This window comes from Meles meles, chromosome 1, assembly GCF_922984935.1.
Source record: "Meles meles chromosome 1, mMelMel3.1 paternal haplotype, whole genome shotgun sequence".
NCBI classification, from domain to species: domain Eukaryota; kingdom Metazoa; phylum Chordata; class Mammalia; order Carnivora; family Mustelidae; genus Meles; species Meles meles.
The window spans coordinates 3,315,131-3,331,761 of record NC_060066.1 but is presented as its reverse complement, the minus strand read 5'-3'; the positions used below and the strand labels follow the sequence as shown (position 1 = coordinate 3,331,761).

General features: G+C 54.8%; 1 protein-coding gene across 4 annotated transcripts in view; it reads right to left on the bottom strand.

Moving 5' to 3' along the window:
* The window catches only part of TRAPPC9 (trafficking protein particle complex subunit 9), a 500,788-nt gene that overhangs the window by 380,022 nt on the left and 104,135 nt on the right, over positions 1–16,631 (bottom strand). For all 4 annotated transcript variants that reach the window (XM_046001565.1, XM_046001557.1, XM_046001569.1 and 1 more), the window contains 5 exons: positions 16,442–16,587; positions 10,392–10,477; positions 7,146–7,272; positions 4,501–4,633; positions 1,636–1,799 (listed from right to left, as the gene is read on the bottom strand). In XM_046001565.1, the coding sequence (XP_045857521.1) occupies positions 1,636–1,799; positions 4,501–4,633; positions 7,146–7,272; positions 10,392–10,477; positions 16,442–16,587 (656 nt within the window). The remainder of the gene's footprint in view (positions 1–1,635; positions 1,800–4,500; positions 4,634–7,145; positions 7,273–10,391; positions 10,478–16,441; positions 16,588–16,631) is intronic.

The following is a 16,631-nucleotide window of genomic DNA, read 5'->3' as shown; positions in this document are numbered from 1 at the left end:
GATGGAGGTGATGGTGGTGGTGGAGGTGATGGTGGTGATGGAGGTGATGGTGGTGATGGAGGTGATGGAGGTGATGGAGGTGATGGTGGTGATGGAGGTGATGGAGGTGATGGTGGTGATGGAGGTGATGGTGGTGATGGAGGTGATGGAGGTGATGGAGGTGATGGTGGTGATGGAGGTGATGGAGGTGATGGAGGTCATGGAGGTCATGGAGGTCATGGAGGTGATGGTGGAGATGGAGCTGATGGTGGAGATGGTGCTGATGATGGTGGTGATGGTGGTGATGGTGGTGACGGAGGTAGAGGTGGAGGCGGTGACTGCAGTGACGTCACAGCCAACAAATCTGAGTGTAATAACGCAGCAAGCGCTGTTCCGAGCACTTTGCATACATCAGCTTACTGAATTCTCATAATAACTGTGATGTAGATGCTATCATTAGTGCTATTTTACAGAAGCAAAGTCCAGGAGAAGTTAAATGACTTGCCCAAGGTAACACACAGCGCGGAAGCGACAGCCGGAACCTGAACTTAGGCAGCATCTCCCTAAGAGGAGAGGCACAGACGGGGACAGTGCGCAAGCCAGGACAGGTCCCTCCCGCACACTTATCAGAATCAGGGGGAGAAACAAGGGAATGCGAGATGCTCTGACGTTCTCCCCAGCGGGATGGGCTCAGAGCCACCCTTTTTTACACAATCCAAATTCCTTCCTTCACGGTATAATGATCAGCAGGACACATTCTCCCAAACTCTCCCCTTGTCCTTCCCTCCAGCGAGATGGCGGGGCTCTACCTCTGATGAACTCACGCCGCTTGGTTTTTCCCACGTGATGACGTTAGCCTGAGGAGGGAGCCCTGTGCGCGGCAGGAAGAGGAGGCCAGTGCGCCCTTCACGAGGAAGTCAGCCACAGCCAGTCAAGCTCCCGTGGAGGCCTGGCTCGCCTCACCCCACATCGAGAGCACAGAAACACCCCAAGTTCTGCGAGCTTACTTCCCCTCGTCTGTCTTTGGCCTCACTGGCCCGTGTACGTTCTCGGGCGTCATTACAGGACCCGACAGTACTTGCACTTATTCCTCCCGACCCCTGTCCCTCCGCCGTATCATACACTCCCCTCGACCGGTCTCACTCACTGACCTCGCAGCCACGGGAATCCACGCACCTACTTTACTTCCCGTGCTAAGTGCTACCCCCCGTCTGCCCAGGAAGGGACCGGCATGCCAAGGACCAACGGCTGGTCAATGGAGAAGCCAAAATTTGAACACAGGTCTCACGGCGCCCAGCTCCCGCGTCCCAGCAGCAAAACAAAGCAGCTGTGTTGAAGCGGGAGCACACGGCGCCACGACCGAACCCGCAGAAAGACCCGGGGCTGGACAAACGGGTCCTAAGCCGCGACAGGTCTGAGCCCCTAATGTCCCTCCACTCCTTCCAGAGGATCCCTCCTGAGGGTTTGGTAAACGGGACCAGCACCAGGGACAAAGGTGTCCTTCGTTCCTCTGCCCTCCTCCGTGTGTTCCGCACACGTCAGTCTCAGGAGGGCAGCAAACCAGAAGAGGAAGAAGCTTTTACGCTTTCTGAGCACCGGCCACTGAGGCGTCTCTTCGCAGATGAAGACGACAACCACTTCTGGGCTAAGACCCACCTTTGGTGGTGAGGATTTTGGAGGTGACTTCCAGTTTCTCCAGCGGCTCCATCCCGATGTTCTCCAGCTGGATGACGAGCTGCTGGGTCTCCCCGTTGTAAAGCTGGACCGACACGTTGGTGGACGTCTCGTCGCCAGAAGACGGCTGCAGGGAGTGCGCAGACCTGAAACAGCAGCAACAGAGTAAACTTCGAAAAGAAAGAATCAAAGAAAACAGTGGCATTTCAGATCTAGTCACCTCAACAGACTGAACACATTCCAGAAACAGGGACCGGGGAGCGTGAAGCCCAGCTCTCGGGAGCGGGGGCTGAGAGCCGCACACGGATAACTCTCCACGTGCAGCCACGCCCTGTGCTCCCACTCCGCCATGGCCTGCTGCTTGCGCACGCGTGCGTGTGTGTGTAAAAATCCTTAACTACGGGATTATGGCAGGGCCTAAGATGAAACAGTGAATTAGTTCAAATGATCCATGAACCATCGCTCTCTAAAATTTTTGTAAATCTCATGCTCAGAATTGCCTTGTGAAAGCCTGTAGATTAAAGAAGAAACCTTAGATGAACCATTCTGACGGACACCACAGAAACTGGAGGGACAGGTCGATGGAAAGTATATAAAACGGACTCCGTGTCACAGGTAAAAATGACCAGCAAAAGCTGCAAGCCCCCTGGGGTCGTGTGGCATCTGTGAGGTCAGGTGGGGCCTGGGCCAGTGGGAGTGCAGCCCTGCGTGCAGACCCGAAGCCGGCCGCCTCTCCCCAGAGGCTCCTGGGCCTTAGCCCTCAGGTTCAAATGCACACACCATGCTCTGGGAGGTTTGGCCCCGAGAAAGGGGGTGGCCCCTGGAGTGCCAGGTGATACAAAGAGTAAGTACCATGAGGGTTCAAAACACAACACCACCAAAGCCCAGGGAAGCCCAGACAGGAAGGTCAACATTCTCTCTTGGGGGAGGAAGGGTCCTCCTGACACCCCACTCTCTTCCCCCTTGAACCTGAGGGATTTTCCACAGAAAGCGCCATGAGTCTATGCCATATACTTAACTGAGCCAGAAATGGACAGATTCCCCCAACAGCCTCCCTGCCAGCCAGTGCTTTCTAGCTCTGCTCCTGGCCACAGACCAAAGGACTGGGGTCAGACCCAAGACCGGTTCTATGTGCCGCCAGAGAGCTTCATAGCCCCACACTGGTCCAAAAGACAGCAGAGAATGTTCCAGACAGTGCTGGTCTCACACCGCTGGCATCCAAGAGATGACGTTTAAACAAATCAGGCTTATTGAGCCAACCATGCGCCTCCTGGGGGCCTCCCATTGCTGGCTCTGAGAGTGAAGCTTTATATCCAAACCACATTTTCAGAAAATAATACCGTAAGGAATCAAGGTGAATGCATTCCTTTACATTTTATACCTCCAAAGTTGCTCATGAGTCAGAAATAAACTTTCTCTGTCGAGGAAGGAAGCATGACTCGTCCTCACTCTAAATGACTTCTTCCTGTATTTTAACATCCCACCCTTCCAGAGCAAAAGCTGTTCGCAGTCAACTTGAAATTGCAGAGGAGGTATTCAGAAAAACTGAAACACGGCGAGACTAATTCCTTTGCCTCTGAAACAAACAGGGTGTCAGCCCCCCAGCACCACAGGGAAAAAAGACAGGAGAAAGCAGAGCCACCGTGCAGCCCAGGGCCTGGCCGACACAGCTGCCAACTGTCCCCAAGTCCAGTGTCCCTCACAACAAAGCAAGAACCAGAAGGGGCTGAGTCCCGGATGAGCAGTGACAGTAAGGAGATGGCAGTCAGACATGTCCCCTTTTCTGGCCATATTTTTCCTTGCCTGATCATCTGGCCAACTTTTGTGAATCCTGTAAGGCCCGATTTAAACGTCACACCTGTGAAGCCTTCCTGAGCCGTGACCGGGAGAGTGGCCTCCCTCTACTTGTTTTCAGGAGCACTTAGCAAACTGGACTATGGTGAGTCTACGTACTCTCAGGACAGGAGCTCCTACAACAGGCAAAGCCTAGGTCGAGGGCATTTCTGGTTAGTGTCTCCTCCTACAGACCAAGCCTAGATCGTGTGGCAGGTATCAGTAAATGCGTGGGAGTGAATTTGGTAGCTCAAGTCACAACAATATTTACATCAATCAGAAGCAACACTCAAGGAACAGTCACCTGAAATCAGGCACTCCACACTAAAGCCACCAAAATTCATTTTTTAAATTGAGGTATTATTTCCATACCATGAAATTCACTCATCTTCATACGCAATTCAAGCATTTTTAGTAAATTTACAACAGCCACTGCTTCCCACCCTGTTTTAAAACACTTTCGTCATCCAAACTGAGTATCTTTACAATGTACGTTTGGAAGCAATTGAAATGGAAACTTTTGGCTTATGTTATATGGTTATCCAAACGTAACCTGGGGAACGAGGTATAATGTAGCAGCGTCTCCATGCGCAAACACACATCTCAAAAAAGAAGATGGGTAAACACTGGGAAGAAAAACCACAAAGCGTTAAGAGCAACGGTTTGTGGGACTCCTGAGGTGTATTTCCCTCCCTTCTTCATGCTTTCCTATAATGCTCCTTAAAAAAAGAAAATCTACTTTTTAAAAGATAGGAGTTAACTGTTTTTCACAAAAAATAGGATTCCAAAGGCTAATCTCCTGTTTTGTTCTGTTCGTGGTAAGAAACACCTCAACTCTGTTCCATCTCACTTTACGCAAATCACACTGCCTACTGGTTATCCTGAAGAAACGCTTCGCCCGTATTTTGGTCCTAAGCATCAGGGATGAACTCAGACTCTGGTGCCACTGAAATGTATGCTCAGGACGATTGTGAAGGGCCCTCTCTTGGGGGACAAGAGATGCCCGCATCCCACCTGGGCAGGGAGGTGCTGATCTGCAGCCTGGGCAGGGCCGGGATGACTTCCACCGTGGAGCCACTGGTCTTCACTCCCGGGAGGTTATCCAGCAGACAGTCGCTGAAGACGCCGAAGACCGTGGTGTGGTAACCTAGGAAGAGAAACGAAGAGCTTCACAGTCCCTGGCAAGGCCTCCAGCCTCAGGCCCCTGTCTGGAGGCCGGCCCCAGCAGGGAGGAGCACGCCACCCCTGCCCTAGACCCGAGTTCAGTCTGCTGTCACCCCTGGTCCCAGCCGCAGCTCGGCCCAAAGCCCTGGCTGCCTCACAGAGACGAAGGGGTGACAGTCCCCACATCCCTACCTCACGGGGCCACCTGGGTCCAAGTGAAAGCGCGTGTGGGTCTTCGTCAACTAGAAATCTCTAGGCAACTTCATACTAGTTCTCAGGACTTGGACAATTTGCGTTTCAAACATGCCTGTCTCTAAGAGAGCGGCAGCTAGTGCTGCTTTGCAGGACATAATGGGACGGAGTAAGTATCTGAAAAATGATTCAGACTCTTCCGCGGAGAGATGAACGTTCAAGAGCCAATTACTGTTGTACTGCTACGTGATCCGGCAAGCCTGCCATTTGCGCCCAAGCGCTGTGATCGAAGATTAGCGGAGTCTCCGTGCAAAGAGAAAACCTCCACTGATCAGAGAAGCACTGGAAATTATTTAAGCAGAGCTTTAAAATGGCTTTTGAAATTTCGAGAGATAATTATTATAAACAATGTTCATTAAACAACACCATGGCTATGTGCTTCAGGAAAGGACCTCTGTGTGGCACCAGGAGCCAGAGGGGAAAGTGGTTAGCTCGGGGGAGTCAGGCCCTGACGGCCCCCCAGCGGCTCCTTCACCGTCTGCCAGTGGCAAGCTGCTCTCCCAACCTAAAATCAACAATTCATAGCACCCACGCTGCCTTCCCTTCGAAATATGTTTCCTAAAAGGCCTAATCGAACTTGCACACGTGTTCCTCTGCTGAAGTCCACATCTGGCAACATGCCCCTCCTCTTTTTCTTTCCAGAAGACCTGAGAGAATGTGATTTTGTCTCAGTTACTTTTGTTCTCCATTTCTTAATTAAAATCAGTCGTTTTCCTTTCCTTACGTACCGCTGAAGAGGACTGCAAAGAAATGCAAAACCTGACGGCAAGTCCTATTATGTCTAAGGATATTTCTGACAACACGAGGTCAGGCCCTCTTCTTCCCACAGAAGGTGCGCCAAAGACGAACGCGACTGCTCTGTACCAACTCGCAGCTCGGTTACCAAGCCTCTGACTCCTTACCCAGTGGGTGTCGGTTAGTAATCAGGGGTCAAGGCCATCAGTCTTAAGGATCTCCCCTCTCATCTGTCTTTACTCCACTCCCAGCCACTGCTGTGACCTGCCTTGGTCCTTCCATCCCGGGGCTACACCAACAGCTTCCCAGTTGGTCTCCCTGCGCCCAGCCTAGTCCACTGCCAGCCCGTACTCCCGAGAGCGGCCTGGAGGTCCCTTTTTGCTGCTTCTCTGACCGGATCTCTCCCCTCATGAAATGCGGCCCCGCAGAGAAAGCCAGCACCCCTAGCCCTTCTGGGCCTGGCCTCTGTCCCAGCCCTGTCACTACCGCCCCTCCGCCTGGGACCAGATCCTCGGAGCCACCCCCAAGTCCCCAGCACTCCACGGGTCTCTGGACCTACTGTTCTCTGTGTCTGGAACACCCCTTACTCCCCACCCCATTCATTCGGATAATTCCTAGTTGGCCTTCAAACCCCAGGGTCCCTTAGTAGGAGGAAGTCCTTCTTGAACCACTTCCCTCTGGGTCCCCTCTCCCCACATTCCCGGCAGTCGTGTGCAGGGCCCCTCAGCGCTTGCTGCAACACGTCCTAACCCAGCGTGACGCCCCCTCACCCACCACAGACACCACGTCACCAAGTGACTGGAGGTCCTGGAGACCCACCGCACACCAGGGAGTGGCACGGTGGACGAGGCCAGTGAGCAGCTGCTTCAGGGGCAGAGCACCGCCTGAGTGCCCAGCAGGGGACCCGACCCAGCACAGAGGACAGTCTCCGAGAGGAAAGGAAGTCTGAGCTAAGAGCCGGAGGGAGTCGGGAGCAGCCGAGTCTGGAAGTGCGCCAGCAGAAGGAAAAGCACAGGCGAGCTCAGAAAGAGCGTGCTTCCAGAACCGCAACCGGCCCAGGAGAGGGACGGGTGCCTCAGGAGGAGGGGAGGGGCACGCGGCGGGTCAGACACAGAGGGTCAGACACCAGCAGGGGTGGGCACGGCGGATCCCGCATGCATGCAAGGACCTCTGAACGGGGGTGGCCGAGGGCAGAGAAGGTCAGACCAAGCGAGGGGAAGCCAGGGAGTCAGAGGGGCCTGAGAGCAAGGGGGAGCCTGTGGACATGTCTGCAGCCCCAACGGGACAGGAACCAGAGGCCTGACACAGAGCAGGACCCCTCGCCCTGTAGGGGACGCTGTGGGCCCACTGCAGCCCACGCACGCCAAGCCACTCCTTGCCATGGCACAGCCCCAGTATCTCTGAAGTGGTCAGAACCAACATTGGCGGACCGGGGACAGGCCTCAGTGGGGCAGGACAGGGCTTCGGGAGTCCCATTCGACCTGCAATCAGAAAGCCAGTCTCCTTACCGTTGACAGTAATGGTTCCGGTCGTCTGCGGGACCCCGACAAGAGTCACCGGGTAGAGACCGGACTCGGCGGGCAGGGAGAGCGCCGCAGGCAGAGACTCGAACTCCACTCCGCTGGTCAGCAGCCCCTAGAGCAAGCAACAGCGGCGTGAGGGACACAGCTCACACGCCGCCGCGGCACCGCATCCCTGAGGCCGAGGGCATCGGCTGTGGGGATGGGGACGGCGATGCGCAGCCGTCATGAAGCCCGCAGACAGCCGTGGGGACGGCCAGAAGCATGCTTCACACACGCGACCTTGAAAGGGAAAGCACGCGGCTGTTTGAACAGCCCCATCTCGACGTCAGCCCTGCTGGCTGCGCTCTTCCTCTGTGGTTCTGTTGCTTTACCAGACTGGAATGTAAATGTAAAGAAAAGTAAAAGACATAAAAATAGAGAGAAAAAGGAAGTACGGAACTATATCATCAACTGCTATCCCTCAGCGCGTCTCTGAATTATCAGTTCGCCTCACTACGTGCCAGGCTACGCGAGACAGGAACAAGGCAGGGTCCCCGGCTTCGAGGAGCTGCCCCAGGTTGTAGACGTGCAGGGATGCCCGCGCCCAGCACTTCTCAACACTGTACAGAGGCCCTGCCCGGCACGACGGGCAAGAAACAGAACTAAAGGGAGGCAGACAGCGACTCACAAAACACAAAACTGTAACTGTGAAAACCCAATGGAACCGACAGTGGACTTGAACCGTCAAGTGCATCCCCCAGGTCACAAACAGCATAAAGAGAAGCAAATCACCCGGCAACAAACGAAAAAAATTAGAAAACAAAATACAAAACCACCATTCACTAAGAGACCGAAAACGTCCACCGCGAGGAACAGAGCGATGAGCACTGTGTCATCAAGTGAAATCTGCAGCCGGCGGAGAGACGCAGAGCCCAGACCCGCAGGTAGGAGAGGCCTCGGCTCCTTCCGGGGTTTGTCTTCTATATGGGTCGCGGCCTACGCAGCCCTGACCCCATCCACACGCCACAGGACAGAGTGAGGAAGCCAGCGCCACGGTGCTGGGACCTCAGTCCTCCACTGGGCAAAGGCGAGAGAAGGCCCTGTGCGGACGGGCTGGGGCTGCAGGCACCGCGGCAAAGTCTGGCTGGTCCAGCTCTGCATGCGTACCGTGCACGTGCGTGTGTGCGGGCACGGGTGCATGTAGGTTTATATGTAACTGCACGTCTACGTGTCCACGCACGCCTCTCCTCCGTCTTACAGGAAGCACCCAGAAGCAAGTGCTCCGGCGCCAAGGAGCAGGCCTGTGCCACACTTTGAGCCAAAGCACAAAACGATCTGCGTGGGGGACAGGGGCGGTGGGCAGGAGTGCGGCACAGAAAGCACGGGGACGGCCACTGTCTTCAGGCAAAATGTACCGCATTTCATCTCTTCCTAAAATAGCGAGAGCGAATATGAGCTTCTATTAACAGCCGTCAAGGTGGGTGTTGGGGGAACTCGTTATTCCCCGTTACCATCTCACATGCTTGAAATGGTTCATAACTTCATTTGTTAGTGCTTGAACTCTTTCATAATTTCATTCTTTAAACTCTCACCATGATTTGTGGCCTATCTTGTAGTGGCAATTTTTATTTTATTCTTTGTTCTTCTTAACTTTTCATCAAAAAGCACATATTACTTTCAAACCAGATAAAAATGAAAGCGACCTTTGTTTTGAGAGAGAGAAAGTGCCGGGGGCAGGAGAGCGGGGTGGGGGGGTAGCAGAGGAAGAGGGGGAATCTTAACCAGGCTCCACACCCAGCACAGAGCCCAAGGTGGGGTTCAGTCTCACAACCCTGAGATCACAACCTGAGCCGAAATGAAGAGTTGGGCGCTTAACCAACTGAGCCACCCAGGTGCCCCTGAAAGCTACTTTAAAAAAAAAACAACAAAAAAAAGGCGTTAGACCAACGGACCATCTGACACTTGAGGCACTTTGGGGGAACATCCTCTGAGCAATTGTTCCCTGTTCAAGCCAAGAGACAGAAGTCATTAAAAGACCTGACCCGAGAGCCAAACCCTAAAGCCAGCAGTTTCTTGCACGACAGGAGGGGGACAACACTCATCCCTGTTGGCTTGCTCTCCGAGTGACCTCAGGGCTGTAGGCCTGACATTCAGCCAAGTTTCTCAGAGCTCTAACGAATTCTAGAAACCTCTGCCTCACGCCGAAAGCCTGGTCATCATCTTCAATAAGCACCCGTCGGCCTGGTAACCTCCTACTCATCCTTGATTTCTCGGCTGAGTCCTTGTCTCTCCCGGAAAGTCCTCCCCAGCTCTCCACGTGGGCCCTGGAGCACCTCGTTCACCCACAGCACTGACCACGACAAGGACTAGGTCCTCCAAGTGCCTTGCCCGTGGCCTAACCCATGGCGTGAGCAGTCACCAAGACAGCTTCACAGAAAGCCCCACCCCTTCCCCTGAACACGAGTCATCAAACTCTAATGGAGAACATGAACCATCTCACGACCATCCTTCGCAAGAGTCTGAAAAAGCCACGAACAGGACCACCTGCTGATCCGTAGTACTGGGTGAGGACGCGGAGCACCGAGCCGCGCTGCACACGGCACGAGGTGGATGACCCACGCTGCCCAGCTACATAGCAAGCAGCAGAGAGAGACTTGGGACACGGGACCCACATGGCAGGCGGGTGGCTCTGCTCCGGGACCTCCAGAATGAGCCTGGAGAGCCGGTACACACTCCTTGCCACTGACCACGGAATGAGGCGAGCGGCTCCAGCGGACAGCACGAGAGAACGAGCCTTTAATGCCGGACACCAAACACGGAAACAGAAGACTGGATTTCAACGTTGAGAGAACGCTCCCACTGGCGGCGCGACAATTTATTCTCCTACTGTCCAGGCCGCGCCCTTCCCTCCAGCCCTGACCGTCTTATCCTCTTGCAGCAGGAAGGTGAGGCCCACACGGAGCAGCCGACAGAACAGACACTGTGTAACCTCTGCCGATCTCGTGTGCGTTTCAACACGATCATTCCAGGGCTCACAGCCAGTCACCCACATGCGACGCGTGTAGTTCACTGATCCAAACGCTGAGCGCCAAGCGCGAAAGACACGGGAATGACAAGATGGGGTCTTCCTTTACAGCAACCTCATAATCTTTGGGAAAACAAATAAAAGGACAGATCTATACCACAGGATCTGTGCCGCAGATATTAAGTAAGAAACGGCCCCGTGGGAAGGTGGTGGCGGCCGATACGTACCATGTTTTCGACTCGGAGTTCAAACGGCATGGGGTTGTACACCATCAGCTGGACTTCACACACGTCTCCTTGAACCCACTGGAAATCTACGAACACACACACAGAAGAGCCCAGGTGTCAGTTGGGTTTCGGCGCATTTCACATGGCTTCACATTACTCCTCTGGCAATTTATTTTTCGGGAGAAACAGCAGGCGTTACGCTCATCTTTAGATGAAGTCACAGCTAGTGTGACTGCGGCCGTCTCTAAACAGGCGGGTCAGCATGCCCCTTGGATGCTTCATCACGGGAGTTTCTCGCCGTCTTCGGCGCACTGAATTCAGGCCGGGGTGTCACACCCAACTTTACAAATCAGCCCAGGCAGCGCCATTCCCGGTACCGGCCTGCATGTGACACAGACCTTCACTGGCCCAGAGGCTGGTACTTCGGAAGACAGTGCTGCAGGCCACTTTAAGTGACATACAGAACGACTCCTCTGTCCCCTCCCTAAGAGGTCCCACTGCACTGAAGGTAAATCAAGGATAAACCCTGATCACGTGATTATTGCTGTAGGAAAGAAGACAATCTCCTCTCCAAGCCTCAGCGTGTCAGATCCCATGCGGGAGGCCCCTCCTCGAAGTTCTATCCCAGAAACCACAGATTGAGTCCCATCCAACAGCTGCCCAGCATCAGGCCCTCCGCACTCGGAGCCACACCACACTCTTTCCACCACATCGGAGAGACCTGCCCGGTAGGAAGCTGCCCGGATTTCTCGCTGCTTGCCCAGGACCTAGGACAGCGCACGCAGCAGCTGTTCGGAACCTTCTCTCCACAGCTGCCAGGGCCTTTAGGAATGTCACCTCGCCTGACCGTCAGAAGAAGCCTGAGTCAGTGTCTCTTGTCCTTTCACTGCACTCAGGCAAACGGGATCTGGTCTGAGGGGGCAAGGGGAAGGCTGCAGGGCCAGGCTGCGGCCCACAGCCTGTACGGGCCACCTTGACCTTTACACTGACCTTGACCTCAGCACTGAGCTTGGCCATGTCCCAAAGTCCCAGGACAAATGACAGAAAACCCTTCCCCCCGTGCTCGAGCTCAGGACCTGAGCCACAACACGTCTGCACAGAGCTGAACTGGGACGGCGGCAACGCTAGCAACCAGGAGACGGAGAGATGGGTAAATTATTCCGAGTTACGGTGGAGATGGTCTCAACAACGGTGCCCAGGGCTTTCTTCTTCTCAAACACTCCACACCCCCTGCTGTGATGATAACTCCCCCAATTATACACAAAGATTCATTTATAGAGATTGGGATTTTAGGTTAAAGATTTGTGATTCTTCAAAGCTCTAGGCAGGTCTTTGCTGATGAGAACACTGCGGAAAACACATTAGAAGCCACAGAATATAAATTACATTTTCCTACCCATGGGTATTCAACAAATAGTATGCATTTTGGCCGAGGCGTCTGTTACATTTCAGAAAAAAATCTGGCATCGTCCGCTGAATTTATCCTCAGCCCAGATGAGCAGGGCTCCCGACTGCAATGAGGAAACCATTTTACAGAGAAAGAAATCCCTGGGCTTTGAGTCATAAACCCTGGTTGGAGACTGAGCTGGGCACTCACTAGCTGTCCGACCTGCGGCCGGTCACTTACATGCGGCTCGGTCTTCATTTTCTCATTTGCCGACGCGGTGTAATGCCTGGTGGACCGTGCGGAGACACCGATCACGGGACAACGTCTGTTGAAGCCCTCGCAACAGGTGAGGGCGTTACTTTCATAAAAAGAAGGCTCCACAACTTGAGAATGGAAAGGACAAAACACAGAGGCAGGACTGGCCCCAGCGGCGTTAGGGGGTTGGAGCTGCAGCCACATGGGCCCAGGCAGAGGGGCCCGGGGCGGGGCGCGCGAACGCTGTGCTGTCACAGGCTCCGAAGTCTCCACCATTTCTGAGAACGGGCCCCGCAAGTCAAGTAGCTGGTTCTGAGAGTCTCATACCTCCAGTCTCCCAAATAACCTCTAGAAGTTTCTCTAAACAGAGTGAAAGCTTCTTTAGGGGAGAAAGCATACGGCCAACCCCGGCGAGGCCAGAAACTCCCAGATGGCCCAAGGGGGAGAAGCTTCGACTTGACGTTGGGTCTAGGTCTGCCGGGGAGTGATTTGCCCACCTCAAGAGCCAAGAAGACAAAGGCGGAGCAGGACCCGAGTCTTCCCCTCCAAAGAGGCAAAGGAGGGTTCCCCCGGGCAGACGGGCCCCACTCAGGGTGACGCCAACTGCAGTGGGTCCGGGAGCCCCCGGCCCTCCCCGGCCTACGGCGATGCCCACCCAGCTTCCCTGCTTCCAGTGCTCCCAAGCTTGTCCTCCGGAGCAGGCCCCGGGCTGGAGGCAGAGCCGTCTCAAAACCACCAGACTGAAGCCAGAAGGTCAAAGACTAACTCTCAGCACAAATGCCTGCTTGGTCGGCCTGTGTCCCCGGACAGCCAGGAGACACCTACAGCTCACTGGTCACTTCTTCAGGTTAACGAACACTTACGGCCAGTACTGGCCCCTCATCAGATGCCGGTGCTGCTGGACCACAGAGCCAGGGCCGCCGCCACGGCCACCCCAGCCAAGGCTGCCGCAGCTGCCACCAGCACAAGGGGAGCCACGTCACCCGGAACCGCCGCCACCACCACCGGGAGGGCCTCCAGGAGCAGAACGGCCCCGCCTTCCTGCACCTTCACCCCACGTGAGGGCCTCCGTGGCCGACCCAACAGCACCCGGCTGGCAGGGAGCAGGGAAATTTTGTTTTCAGGCTTTCAGGCCAAGCAGCACAGTGACAATGGCGGGCGGGGCTCAGAGGACCGAGGGGCAGTATCTGGCCACCGGCAAACGTCTATGTGGCCTGGGTTTGTACCCCTTACAACGCCTGACCCACAGCAGGGCGAGTTCATGCCTGCGTGACGGATGCAAGAGGACACGGGCAACATCGTCACCCAGAACACAAATGGAAAACACTCCCACACTGTCAGAGAAAGCTCAAGGTCTCCTCATTTTAAATAGATGATAAATATTTAAAGTTCAGGAAAAGCAAGGGCTCCACACTGCAGAAAAGGATATTTTTCTCCACTTCCGCCCATCGTCGTTGTTCAGTGGCACAAATCAGAACTAGCCGCTGTCTTATCTGTGGTCCACTTGCTCGTACCTTCTACTGCTCCAAAGTACTACTGAACGCTTCCCTCCAACTTCTACCCACATCTCATGACAACAGGGACGTGACTGCTTGTCACCACGAGAACCACGGGGCCACAGCTGCCACGTGCCTGGCCAACAGGAAAACGCCAGAGAAGTCTACTGAGGGAGGAAAAAGACTGAACCAACGAGACACGCACACGCGCACGGGCGCACACGCACAGACACAGACACTCATGCACGTGTGCACGCAGATACACACACAGAGATACACGCGCAGGTGAGCACACGCACGGATACACACGCACAGACACATGGACACGTGCGCACACGCACAGACACAGACACTCGTGCACGTGTGCACAGAGATACACGTGCAGGTGAGCACACACACGGATACACACGCACGCACAGACACATGGACACATGCGCACACGCACAGACACAGACACTCATGCACGTGTGCACACAGATACACACACAGAGATACACGTGCAGGTGTGCGCACACACACGGATACACACGCACGCACAGACACATGGACACGTGCGTACACGCACAGACACAGACACTCGTGCACGTGTGCACACAGATACACACACAGAGATACACGTGCAGGTGAGAACACACACGGATACGCACGCACGCACACACAGACACATGCGCACACGCTCACAGAGACTAGTACAATTTGCTACACACTTGGGGTCCCAAATTTCAGAAACTTATCAGAATTTACAATTCGATGCTATTTTTCAAGGACATGTCCCCAAATTCCTTCCTCTATTGTCTTCTTGTTTTAAATAATCAACAACAGAGCCGCCGAGGCCCACCTTGCTCTTTGAGAGACAACCTCACCATCAAGGGAGCCTCCAGGGCACCTTCCCAAGTTGGAGGTGGGCCCACTCCTGCTGGGCCGGGGCTGACGGCCCATCCAAGCTCGGAGGGAAGCCAGCAGGTCGTGCTGGTGACAGTTCTACAGTCTTAGACGACTTGACCTCCATCTCATCTTGACCTCCCACTCATGTGTCTCTGGCCTGCCTGCTGCCTCCACTGACCCGGAACACCTGTGCAGGGCAGGGACGGTGCACTGTGTTCCACACAGGCCCTGCCGCATGTGCTCTGCACAAGGGAGAAAACCGCACTTGCTCCAAGAACAACGAGCTGAGCTACGACCCCCGTGGATAAGGCACGGTGTGAATAAAGAAGGGTTTGCCGCTACACGAGAGCAGCGGGTCTGTTCAGTGCCCTGGCCCAGTCACCCCTCTGTCTCAGGAACAACCTGCTCCCTTAGGAAACACTGTGTTTTTAAGGTGTTCAAATAACTAATTGTGAATAAGGCTTATTAGGAGATGCTTGCAGCTGCGAAGGAATTCTAGAAACTCTTCCCTGAGACCACGGGATGTGCCTAACTCTCAAACTGTCCCTCTGGTCTGAGCCCCGCGGTGCCGGCCAACAAGCACGGAGGCAGCACGAGCCAAGGCCTGCTCTGGGCTCCTGAGCAAGTCATCTAAACTCCCCGGATCTCAGTTTCCTTATCTGTAAGATGGGGTTCATCATATCTTTTATTTTATTTTTATTTAATTTTATTTTTTCAGTGTTCCAAGATTCATTGTTTATGCACCACATCTCGTGCTCCATGCTGTGCGTGCCCTCCTGAATACCCCCTACCAGGGGTTCATAGTATCTACCCACTCCTTCCCGCATCTGGGCAACACTCTTCTAACAGCCGTCGGCGTGGCAGTGAGCAAATGGAGGGAGGGGAAACAGAAACAGCCCAACGGGGACCTAAGAACTATGAAGAGAACCGGGCCTCGAAGGCATGGAGCGCTGGGAGGGGCATCCCGTCTGGGGACGGCCCGGGGAGGAGACTCGGCAGAGGGCACAGCCAGGACCAAGACTGTCCTGTTCCAAGAACAGACCCGTGCGTCTGGGTCTGAGGAGTAGGGGAAGGTGAGAGGAGCATGAGGAGAACAGGCAGGCAGAGTGCCGCAGGGCGCCGCGGGGGTGGGTGGAACCGCGGTGCGTGAGGGCACCTGCATCCCGGGCAGAAGGCCCTCCTGAAGTCAGCCTGCCTTCCTGCTACATCCCGGGCGCGGGGTTCTGAGTAGAAATGAAAGAGCAGAAGAAAGCACTGCACTTCAGAAGCAGAGAGCAAAAGCTTCTCAGGTCTTATGCTGAAACTCCTCAGAGAGCGGGCAAGTACCCACCAGAGACGGGCCTCTCAACCCTTTCGCTTTGACACGGCAACACACAGGCTCACGTCTGCCAGTGATCGGCGCCATCATCCAAAACGTCAGGGGCCCGAGGAAGCGGGAGCTGGCAAAGAACGAGGCCTGCGCCCAGCCCAGGCCTCGGGAAGGACAGAGAGGGTGTCACAGGCCCTGGGTCTGCTGGAAGGGAGGAGGGGGGCAGGGCTGGGACCCAGTGGGGAGCTTGGCACACAGAAAAGCACACTGGAGTCTCAAGAATGCATGCGGCTCCTGCCCTACCCCGAAACGTGGCTGCACACGTTTCGACAGAATCGACAACCTCAGCTCCCAGGCAAACAAGGCCCGGGCTGCAAGGACCAACAGAGAATGTCACACACGGTTCCCGTTCCCCAGGCAGGTCTAAGTGCAAGTCACCCTCGGATCTCGGACGATCCTGAAGCCACTTTGGGCTCCGATGACCCCTCTCCTGTTGTCCTGATAACAGAGGTCTTCCAGTTTCTAGAACTTCCGCAGACTCACCCTGAATGGAATCGGTTTTAAAAAATCCGACCTAGCCCGGAGTTCTGACAAGGGCAGCAAACTGCGTAAACCCAGATGAGCTTATCCAGACACATGGGAACAGCCCAGAATCTAGAGAAGCCGCTGGAAGCCAGGGGGCACGGCACAGCCGGAAAGCCAGGACGAAGGCGCCTACCTATCTTCTTGTTCCGCTCTTCCCCGCGGTTGTGCGCAATAATTGGTGAGTAGATAAACGGGCTCTTGGTCGACACGTTCTGACCCAGCAGGCTTTTCATCTTCTGTGGCCGGAGGCTGGAGGGGAGGTTCAACAGCTTCACACGCCTAGGGTTTCAAACACAACACAAATACTTCAGCAGCCTTGTTAG